The sequence below is a fragment of the Oryzias melastigma genome, linkage group LG15, assembly GCF_002922805.2.
Source record: "Oryzias melastigma strain HK-1 linkage group LG15, ASM292280v2, whole genome shotgun sequence".
Classification (NCBI taxonomy): Eukaryota; Metazoa; Chordata; class Actinopteri; order Beloniformes; family Adrianichthyidae; genus Oryzias; species Oryzias melastigma.
Genome location: NC_050526.1, coordinates 2,850,069 through 2,861,621, shown reverse-complemented (window position 1 = coordinate 2,861,621; position 11,553 = coordinate 2,850,069). Strand labels below are relative to the sequence as shown.

At 35.8% G+C, this 11,553-nt stretch overlaps 1 protein-coding gene across 1 annotated transcript in view; it reads right to left on the bottom strand.

The window, feature by feature from the left end:
- Window positions 1-545: 545 nt before the first annotated feature.
- The window catches only part of lrpprc (leucine-rich pentatricopeptide repeat containing), a gene marked incomplete in the record, with an annotated part of 82,405 nt that continues 71,397 nt past the window's right edge, over window positions 546-11,553 (bottom strand). The window contains 4 exon segments of the mRNA XM_024296997.2: window positions 546-826; window positions 4,454-4,596; window positions 5,059-5,143; window positions 6,603-6,677. Coding sequence (XP_024152765.1) covers window positions 755-826; window positions 4,454-4,596; window positions 5,059-5,143; window positions 6,603-6,677 — 375 coding nt within the window.

The window sequence follows — 11,553 nt, the reverse complement described above, 5'->3', positions numbered from 1 at the left end:
TTTGAGAACTTTATGACTTCACCCATTTATTAGACATGAAATGATCAATTTTTAATAGAACAAAAATCAGAAAAATGTCAAATTTCTTGAGAAGACTTTAGTAGGTTTGTATAAAGTCGCCTTAAATAAGTTCATAAGTTTATTTGTTCTAAACCTCAGTAACTTTTAATGATGGAGTTAGAACTTAAAAGACAAAAAAAATAAATAAATAAATAAACATGTTAAGTTATTTATAATAGATCATGTTTACTATGATTTAAGAGTATCAGATTGAGCCAAAAAGGTATTTAAAATGTTAATAAAATAAATTAAAAAAAATATAAAATAAAATAAATACATATTAAATATGAAAAAAGCTAAATACAAATATTTTATTTTTAAGTGTCTAAAATGAAAAAACACTTAAATTGACAAAAAATTATACATTTACTATTTTTATCAAATTAAAAAGTGTCACAAATGTTTGAAAATGAGACTTTTTTGAGAATATCAACATTTTTGTTCCCAATAAAATACAATTTGGAGTAAAAAGAAGGCAGAAACCGTTGATGGTATGAATTTATTTCGTCTTTTCTTGCATATTTGCATAAATACTTCTGTACAGTCTCAACATCCTCATTTTGTTTTATTTTACCGATGTGCCAACAAACTGACGTCACATCCAAAACAACACAAAGTTCAAACGGCTTCAGCTTGAACGACTTCTATATAAAAACAGAAAAAGGAGACGATGGGAGGAGCGGGCCGCGGGTCGTTACTCCTCCGCCGTCGTTTGGGTTTTGGCAGCGAGCTCCTTCAGCTTGTCTGCGTAAAACTTAAAGGACTCCTGAAAGAGTCAGACAAACAAAGACAATTCAGCAACAAACTTTTCCACATAAACGCTGCACGCTGGCGCGGTTTTATTGTTTCCCCCCTCAGAAGTGAGCGGAGCCGGCGCCCCTCCTGGGCCGGTCTGAACAGCCTCCAGTCTCCAACCAGGTTGTCTCGTTTCATCTTTAAATCCCCATTAATACACAAATCAGGGATTTGTAGCACGTTCCCCGAACACACACTTCCGCTGCTCGCCTCTGTTCCTTGCTAATTAATCAGGGGTTTGATCCAGACAAAGTGTTGCAGTGGGTGTGTTTTTGTTTTTTTGGAGGGGAGAAGGTTAGAGCTTTCCTGCAGATTACGCTCGCGCTTTACAACGTTACAATTATTGAAATGGTGCAGAAAAACGACTCTGGCACAAATTCACAAACTTTTTTCCTCCGTGGATTTGCACTTTCCCCACGGGCCTCAAAGAAATGAAAAAATCTAATATTTATTTATATTTCTCTAAAACAAAAGAGGCAGCACAAGTCGGCCAAAAGCTCCACCAGTTTGAGGGAAACTTCTGGATCTTCTTTTGCAACTCTGTGAAAGTCTGCAACCACTTAGCTCCCCTGACAGCGGCTGAATAATGCAGGAGCCTCTCCACCTTCATCCCTCGGTCTCCTATCTCTGCTGTGCAGGTAAAGTGATGCAGTCTACACCTGCTGGAAGGGACAGAGCTTCAAAACGTGGCGGCTGAGAGGCCTTTTGTGTGTACACTTGTGCCTAAAATAGGGCTACAAAATGTTCGGCGTGCTCAAACACAGGAGAGAGAGAAGCCGCCTGTGCGGACGCCGTGTCCTGCGGGCGAAAAACACTTGAGGTAACAGCAAAGCTGCAGGCCTGCTGCCTCACATTACCGCTCGTACGAGAACGCCGGCCGGACGGGCGCGTTCTGCTCTGCTCAAAGTGTTGAATCGTTTTAGAAAAGTTTACAATAATGACTCTGACATTCGGGGAGGATTTAAACTGGAGTCAGATCTGGATTATTCATCCCTGAAGGGAGAGATTTCCTTTGGCGAGTTTCATAAATGTAAAAAAAAAAAAAAAATCATTTGAACAATGAAAAGAACAAAACTAGCAAACTCTGTTCCACGTAAAAAACAAATCCTGATTTTCTTGCAAGTGAACTCGACTGCGGTTCACTACAGTGTGAACGCTAGCGCTGGATTGATAAAATCGATCTGAGCTTGATAGATCAAGTAATCCATCCATAAAAATAACAAATAATGCTAAACTCCGTTAGCTTGATGCTATCTATCAATGGAATTTCCCATAGGACAGCTAATGCTAACGTTTAATGGAATTTATCATGGGACGGCTAATGCTAACGTTTAATGGAATTTCCCATAGAACGGCTAATGCTAACGTTTAATGGAATTTCCCATGGGACGGCTAATGCTAACGTTTAATGGAATTTCCCATGGGACGGCTAATGCTAACGTTTAATGGAATTTCCCATAGAACGGCTAATGCTAACGTTTAATGGAATTTTCCATAGGAAAGCTAATGCTAACATTTAATGGAATATCCAATAGCATGGCTAATGCTAATGTTTAATGGAATTTTCCATAGCACGGCTAATGCTAACGTTTAATGGAATTTCCCATAGGACGGCTAATGCTAACATTTAATGGAATTTCTCTTAGGACGGCTAATGCTAACATTTAATGGAATTTCCCATAGCACGGCTAATGCTAACATTTAATGGAATTTCCCATAGGACGGCTAATGCTAACATTTAATGGAATTTCCCTTTGAACGGTTAATGCTAACGTTTAATGGAATTTTCCATAGGAGGGCCAATGCTATTTTTTTATGAAATTTCCCATAGGAGGGCTAATGCTAACATTTAATGGAATTTCCCATAGGACAGCTAATGCTAACATTTTATGAAATTTCCCTTAGGACGGCTAATGCTAACATTTAATGGAATTTCCCATAGGACGGCTAATGCTAACTTTTAATGGAATTTCCCATAGGACAGCTAATGCTAACATTTAATGAAATTTCCCTTAGGACGGCTAATGCTAACATTTAATGGAATTTCCCATAGGACGGCTAATGCTAACATTTAATGGAATTTCCCTCAAACCGCCCCAATGCACACTAGAAGTCCTGGCTTTATGAAGCCAACAGGACAACATCATCTGCAAAGAGCAGAGAGGAAATCCTCCAAACTAGACCACCTCGGGTCCACGACTGCATCTAGAATTTCTGTCCATAAAAACTATGAGCAGAACCGGTGCTAAAGGGCAGCATGCAACGGAAACAGGTCTGATTCATTAACGTCTATGGTCATGAGCTCTGTCCCTCCAGAGAAGGTGGAGGAAGTGACAGGGGACAGGGAAGTCTGAGCATCTTTGTTTAGGCTGCGACCCGGTCCCAGATGAAGAAGATGGATAGAATTTAGACGCCTCTCTGTCCTTTGCTGTGTTCTCATTTGTGTTCACATCTTTTATGAATTATTACAAACAGTGAACTGCTTGATTTTAACACAAATGAGGGTTTGACTTTGTTTTCAATTTGTGACACATAAGCTCTGCATATTTACATTATATCTTCACTAGAGTTTAATATGTTTGTATCAGCTGTTTGGACTAGAACTGTAAAAAACACGAGAGCTTTTTGATGCATTAATGCAACTTTACATGAAAATGTGATGAAAGCTTGTAACAGGCGATCATTAAGAGCTCGAGAAAATAACTTTTATAGTGGAGAAACTTGCCAAACTGAGCACATGCAAGTAATCAGATTCTGGGCCAACATGCAAACACTAAATTCATTTCTGCAAATGTTGTTTAATGAACTCATTAATATTTTGTGTTTCTATGAAGACTTTTGGAGGCATGACTTCATTTTAAAGACCCACTCTGATGAAAATTGTGCTTTTGTGGCATTTTAACTCAAAAATACATATTGAAAACTGAAAGAAATTATAGAAAATTTAAAAAAAAACAGGCGTAATAAATTTGAAAATAATTGAAAATTGGAAACACCTTTTAAACTAAAAAATACATATTGAAAACTAGAAATTATTGAAAATTTGAAAAAAAAAAGATATTGAAAACCTTAAAGAAATATTGGAAATGTGAGAAAAAAATTACATTTGAAACTGGAATAAAAAGAAAACCAAAAACTGTTACCAAAAAATAATGATAAAAAAAATGTTTATTCATACTTATTTGTACTAAGTCACATTCTTTAAAAAAAACTAAAATATTGTCTCTGTTGCTGTTTTGCGATATATCGATATATGTATCGTGATATTTATTGCTGGACTCCTGCCAATATACATCATATATTGCTCGCTGCTTTTTGAAACATTTTGTTTTAATGATACTGTTAGCTTGTGCTTCTGAGGGTCTGTAAGCTAGAAGGAGAGAGTGTAGACAAAGGAATGCTGGGAAATTAGTGCAGCTAACTTCCTGCTAACAGTCAACAACCCTGGGAACGATTTTACAGAAAAGAATAGTAGGAGTGGGATTTTAAACTGCCTTTCAGACCGGTTTTAAAACATCCTTAAAGTTTGATAAAAGTTTTCCTTTTTTCTTCGACTTGAATTTGCTGTTTGGGTAAAATGTGTGTGTAATCGGCTCACCGGGGGTTCGGGGAAGGGCGCCGTCTCTCCCGTTTCGCGGTACAGCCTCGCCAGCCGTTTGAGTGACAGCTCGTCGACGGTGACCCCCTCCCTCAGCATCTGCTCGTACAAAGCCTTGGCCGACGTCAAGTCCTTATCCAGAACTGCCAGATGTGACAAAAACCACAACCGGCTCAACAAAACATGACAGAGCAAATAAAATAGAATAGAAATGTTTGCATTATTTACAGTCAATGCTTTCGCCTCTTTAAATAGAATCAAATGATTTTAGCGTGAGAAAACTGACGGTTAATGCACTCCTGTTCATGGGGGGAAAGAAAACTACAACAGCTGGAGGATTTCTCTCCTTCTCACGGCTGTCCAGGTCAACCAACCAGCTAATGGTGCTTAAATAGTCATGTCCTCTCATCTGCAGCGGACCGCAGCAGGAAAGAAAGAACAAAACCCGAAAAAGACAGAAGTGTGAAGTTAAAAGCTGAGTAGTAGAACGTGTTGAGATTAGCACGCAAGGCTAGCCAGCACAACTAAGTTACTAGAGGACACGTGTTTCTCCAACGCCGACTCGCTTCACAGCCCAATGAATGGTTAAACGCTTCATCTCTCACCGTGACACTTCATCAGGTACGCGTACACCACCCTCTTCTCTGCAAAGTCCGGAACCAGACTCAGCAGGTTCTTGATCTTCCCGATCTGTGTGCAAACGTGAGGAAATATTTCAAAATAAAAGCAGGAACATCTGGTTGACAGAGAATTTTTCATCTTAAATGTGACTAAATAGTTGAGTTTTTTTTTTAAGTGAGGAAGATCATTTTTTAAAGCTTATTTGATCCAATCATTCAGTTCCTGATTTATTCATAAATTTAACCTTTATTTGTTTAAATATTTTTGTCTTTGACACCATCAGTGCACATTATTCTTTATTAAGAACATTTTTTTTCTACTTTTTAAAGTCAAAATTATTTAAAACATAAGACCAGTTTCCTTAATATTAAACCGTTTAATTCACTGAAACCGTTTCTTTATGTAAATTGAGTTTGAAACTGAATTTGTTGACTTCACAGTAAAAAATAAGTTCCTAAAAACACTATTTTGAGAAATGTTTGCTTTTTTTAACATCTCCTCTAAGCTCATAACATTTTTCATCAACGAAACTTTCCCAAAAAAATTAAACAAAACAAAAAAAGTGCAGCTTTTAAAATATTATTTATTATTTTATTAACCTTTATTTAACCAGGAAGTCCCATTGAGATTAAGAAATCTCTTTTACAACGGAGTCCAGGTCAATCAATAAATAAATAAATAAATAAAAACATAAAGAAAAGTTCGACTGAAACCATAAGTACACATTAGTTAAGTACATTTTTCCCCATTTTTTTTAAAGGAAAAATGTAATAAAAAACATTTTTTAATAATAGCTTAATTAAAAAAGATAGTTTTTCTTCATAAAAAAAATATTTTTATCAAGACAGTTTATGTAAATTGAGTTTGAAACATAATGTTTTGACTTCAGAGTAAAAAACAACTTCTTAAAAATAATAATTTGACATTTTTTTGAACATTTCCTTTTATTGGTCCATTTAAAGCCCTCAATACTTTTCATCAACAAAACTTATCCAACAATTAAATAAAACAGTTTTTGTTAAAAACTTTCAGAGAAGCCTGACTGAAACCATTAGTGGACATTATTTCTTTATTTTATGAGCACATTTCTTCCCATTTTTAAAGACAAAATTTAATAAAAACATTTTTAATTAACAATTTCTTTAAAACAGACTATGTTTATTCTTAAAAACATTACTTATTGACAGTTTATTTATGTAAATTGAGTTTGAAACAGAATGTATTCACATCAAATTAAAAAATAACTTAAATAAAATGATATTTTGAGAAATTCTTGCTATTTTTGCACCATTTCATTTATTGGTCCATTTAAGGCTGGTAACATTTTTCATCAAAAAAAATGTTCCAAAAATTTAACAAAAAAAGGAAGCACTTTAGAAAGTATTCATTAAAAACAAAACTAAATAATCAGTCACTGATGGAGCTACAAAAGCAACTTTTACGAATGTTTCTTACACTGCAGAACAGATGGACTCTAAAGTACTGACTAGTCTTTAAAATAGGAAAAACAACTCAGGTGTGACCTTACCTGTCCTGGACTTTGGGCCTTCTGAGACAAAAAGGACATCAAAATGTCTTTCTGTTGGGCCACAGCGTTGCAGCGCTGCATGGAGGCAAAAGCAAGAAAAGAAAGGTGAGTTAGAGTTTGCAGTCATTTATCACAGCTTTTATTTCTGCTCAGGTCGATAGCAGCATTTCCAGACACTGACTCAGAATGATAGAATTGTACATTTGTCTTTGTGAATTTTAACATACAGAGGATGAATAGGATCACAAATTATAGTGATGAATCAGTGTGAACTCAATCTTAAAGTAGTTTCAAATATTGAGCTAAATATGCTCCATAGGAAATATATGAGAAATTGCTAAAATCCTTCAAAAACTTTTTGCACTAAGAAACTTGTGAACTTCTGCAAACTTTCAGCTAAAGACACCATTCAAACTTAAAAATGTTCAGGAACTACTGGATTTTTAAGGGTATTTTGAAATTTAGCTTTATTTTAGCAGCATGCTAGCTGTTTTTGGCTAATTTCAATTTTTTCCAGTTTTTTTGGCTAATTTGGAGTTTAGCTAACATCTTAGTATTAGGCTAGCTGCTTTTTTTGTTGCTAATTTGGACATTTTCTTCCAGTTTTTTGGTAGTTTGGAATTTAGGTAACATTTTAGCATTGTGCTTGCCTATTTTTAGCTAATTTAGACAGGTTTCCTTCTTCTTTAGAAATTTGGAATCAAGCTAATATTTTAGCATTTTGAGTTTAGCTAACATTTTAACATTATGCTAGCTGGGGTTTTTTGGCTAATTTAGACATTTTCCCAGTTTTTGGGTAGTTTGGAGTTTAGTTAATATTTTAGCTAATATTTTTGTTTTTCTTTACTTTAGATATCTTTCCTTTTTATTTGGCTAATGTGGAGTTTAGTTAACATGTCAGCGTTGTGCTAGCTGGTTTTGGTTAATTTAGACATGTTTCCAGCTTTTTGGCTAATTTTCGCATCTAGCTAATATTTTAGCAAGCTTTCAGCTTCAGCATTTTCATATAGCTGCTCTGAGATCTTTAGCCGCCACATTCAGCTTACAGCATTCACACTTATCACAGGTAATGCTATACATTTAGATTGACGCGTAGTTTTATCAGATTTAAAAGAAAACCAAGAGAACAGAAAAGGGAAACGCAAGTTTTCTTGTTTGAAATCAACATTTTCCCCCCAAAAAGTTATGCATTTCCCTCTCCAGTGTGGATATGGAAGTATTTCTTGGATCATGAACATCTTCTCAGATCAAATTAAAACAATCTGTCAAAAAAAAAGGAGAAAAGTATGACGATGTGATATGACCACCGTTTCCTGCGTCCATTTCTCCTTGAATGAACTCTGAGGCTTTTACCTTCGTCACACTGAGTCACTTAGTGGCAGAACGGCAATTAGGCCCACTTCACTCTTAGCGACTTCCTCCATTGCTTTCCTTTCCTCTTTCCTGTACTTTTTTTCTTCTTTCCCCCTGCTACGTCCTGCGCTCCCAAAAGATGACAGCACCACAGAGCGGACCCATCCCAGCTCCTCTCACACAGTCTAAAAGCTCTGCGTACCCAGGGACTGCCTCTTCCTCTTCCTAGCATCCCATCCCACACGCGTGAGCAGGACTGTAAAACACCCGCCTCACCTCCTCTTAATGACCGACTCCTTCGCTCCCGCTCCCCATCGGCCTCACCTCCTTCTGTCCCGATAGCCTTGTCATCATTATAGTCAACTTGCCTACTTAAAAGCTTTTCGGAGTTTTGGAGCTGCTTCACTTATGATGGGATGGTGAGGCTGAGCTGCTACTCTCCAGCGACCCAAGAAGAGTAGCTCGGAGGAAGGAGCGAGACGGCAGAAAATAAGGAGAAACTGCTTTTTTTTCTCTTTTTTTAACTGAAACTTTAAACAGCAAAGACAGACGAGTTTCAAAACTGACTTTTAGCTGCTTTTGATTCAAATCTGAACATCAGCGTTCACGAGGAACAGACGCAAGAAACCGTGTTAAGTCACATTTTTTAAGAACTTTTTAAGTCAATAACTTAGCAATAAATCACAAAGTCAAAGTGAATAATGAGAATAACAATTGTTGAAAGAGCAGATTTCCTAGCTGATTGACTCAGAGACCCAAGCTTTGGGTTTTATGTTAAAGTTTATAGACTTAAATTACCACTTCAATCATTTTTTGGTTTGTTCTACAAACATTCTCAGTGGTCTTTTAATTATGATTAGGGCTACCACCATTAGTCGACTAATCGATGACTAATCGATATAGTCGACTATTTTAATGGTCAGTTAGTCGTTACTTTAAATTATATGGAGTCAAAGTGTAGTAAAGTCAAAAGCTATAATGGCATTATAGTTGTTTTTTGGACTATTTGGCATTTATTACGGTTTTTAAAGTTAATTTGGAGTTTAGTTATTATTTCAGCCACATGCTAGCTGTTTTTGGCGAATTTAGGCTTTTTTTAATAGGCTATTTTGGAGCTAATCTATTATTTCAGCCACATGCTAGCTGTTTTGGTTAATTTAGAATCTTTTTAAATGGGCTATTTTAGAGTTTAGCAAATATATCAGCCACACGCTTGCTGTTTTGGCTAATTTAGGCTTTTTAATATTTTATTTTGGAGTTTAGCTAATTTTTCAGCCACATGCTAGCTATTTTGGCTAATTTAGGATTTTTTCCAATTTGTAGGCTACTTCTAAGTTCAGCTAATATTTTAGCTGCACGCTAGCGGTTTTGGCTAATTTAGGTTTTTTTCCGTTTTTTAGCCTAATTTACAATAATAATAATAATAAATTGTATTTATATGGCGCCCTTTTTGGCACTCAAGGTCGCCTCACAGTACATAAATAAAAGCATAAAAACAAAACAGCTAAATAACAAACACAACAGTGAGTCAACAGTTAAAATTACAGGTAAGTGTCAGGTATTGAATGCACTGCAAAATAGGTAAGTTTTCAGGTGTTTGGAGAATTGAGAAAATTAGTCCATAATCTGTAGATAAGAGGGGAGGGAATTTGGCATTTAACTAATATTTTTGCTGGTTATCAGCTTTAATCTTTTCAGCTACAAACTTCAGCATCTTCAGCGACCAAATTCAGCTTACAGCATTCATACTAGCATTATCACAGGTAATGCTATATGTCTAATTTTTAGTTAGTTTAAAGCTAATAATGGTTAAGATGTGTGCTTTACATGCAAAATAATTGTTGATTAATCGACTATTAAAATAATCGTTTGTGGCAGCTCTAATTATGATTATGCCATTATTAGGAAGAATCAAAACACCTGTCATTTTCTAGGCTCCACTCCTTCCTCTCCATCTGTTTACACCTTCCTGCTAGCTTACAGCCCCTCACAACCCCAACCTAACATTAGCGGTGTAACAAAAAGGCGAGGAATATCGGTGTTAGCCAGCTGCACAGATTAGAGCCAGATACCAGCTCAGGCGAGGAAAACAAAGACGTTCATGAATCTATTTGTCTGAATGTAGCGGAGCTGGGAGCTTGCAACTTCCTATAGTAGCTTCTGGCGGACTTAAATTATTATTTTTCATTAAATATTGGATGGTGGAGGCAACATTTCTTAATTAATGATAGATTTATCCATTTTCAAACCACTCTTATCTTTTGTTTCTGTGTGCATATCCAGAGTTATAACCATGTTAGCTTAGCTGCTTAATGAAATAGAGTCAGGAGTAGTAGGTAATGTACCTGTTCATTAACATGCATGTTGGTCAGACATCCCTGCTTAAAGATTAACATGTTGGGGGGAGATGAAGGTCATAAAGACTTCTACAAATACTAGTTCTAGTTTGACGAGGACCACGAAATGACCTGAAAAATGCAGATTTCTGCAGCCGATACTGAAAAAGTTATGAATTTTGCTCAGTCGTAATGTGGGTAATATTCAGTAACTGTGTAAGCGAGCACTCTAGTCACATCTCGGTGAATAATTAAGGGGAGTAATCACTCAGTGAGCGAGAGTATCATGTTTACGGCCTTCTTGGAGGAACTCTTCATCTCTCATGCAGCCCCGTCCTCCTCCTCGTCCCACTCTCAGACATCTAATTGCTACATATTCATGTCCCCAGGCTCAATGCAAAGTCATCGAGCTGTAATGTATGAACGGCGTTAAATAAGTCAAGGGGGAGGCGGCCAATTTAAGGCTAGCAGACTTAGGGAGGATGCGCCATCCACTCCGCTGAGGAATGACTCCGGCATCAGTGAGGACCCACCTGGGGGGGTTGTGATGGACTCTCAGGGGCTCATGGGAATTTTTTTTCCCTCCATTTTTGAAAGTTGCTTAAAAAGTGAATACATTGAATCCTCCTAAACTAAAGAAGATCAGCTTTTTCTTCAAGGACTGCATAAAAAAATTTAATATTTTTTTTATATTTTGTTTATTAAAAATCTGAATAAAATCTGGAAAAATATAATTATAATGGATGATAAAATAAGGATTATATACGACCCCCAATATATCCTCAGGAGACACAAATTCCCTGAAGGTTTTCATATTTTAAACCTAATTAGAGCATCTCATAATTATAGAGGATGAATATATTTCCGCCAACATCTTTAATGCACAGAAATAAAATTAGACGAGACGAACAAATAAATACGTTAACAGTTAATTGATCATTTAAGTACCCATTTTTTAATATCATCAATTAATTTACTTACTAAAGTTACTTAAATTATTTACATTTACAACAGCAGTTGTGTGATTTTCAAATTAAAATATAATACAGGTTGATTTTGATTTAAAAAAATCAAATAAGGATTAAATTAATCTATTTACTAAATTAAAAGGTCTGATTTGTTGCAGGTATTCTTTTGCTCAATTCTTTCATTTTCTTTATTCATTAATAATGAATAATTAAAGCTTTTATGGTGAAAAAATAATGTGACTGTAATGAAGTAAATTCCCTGATTGTTTTGTCTCATTTTTATTTCTATAAAAG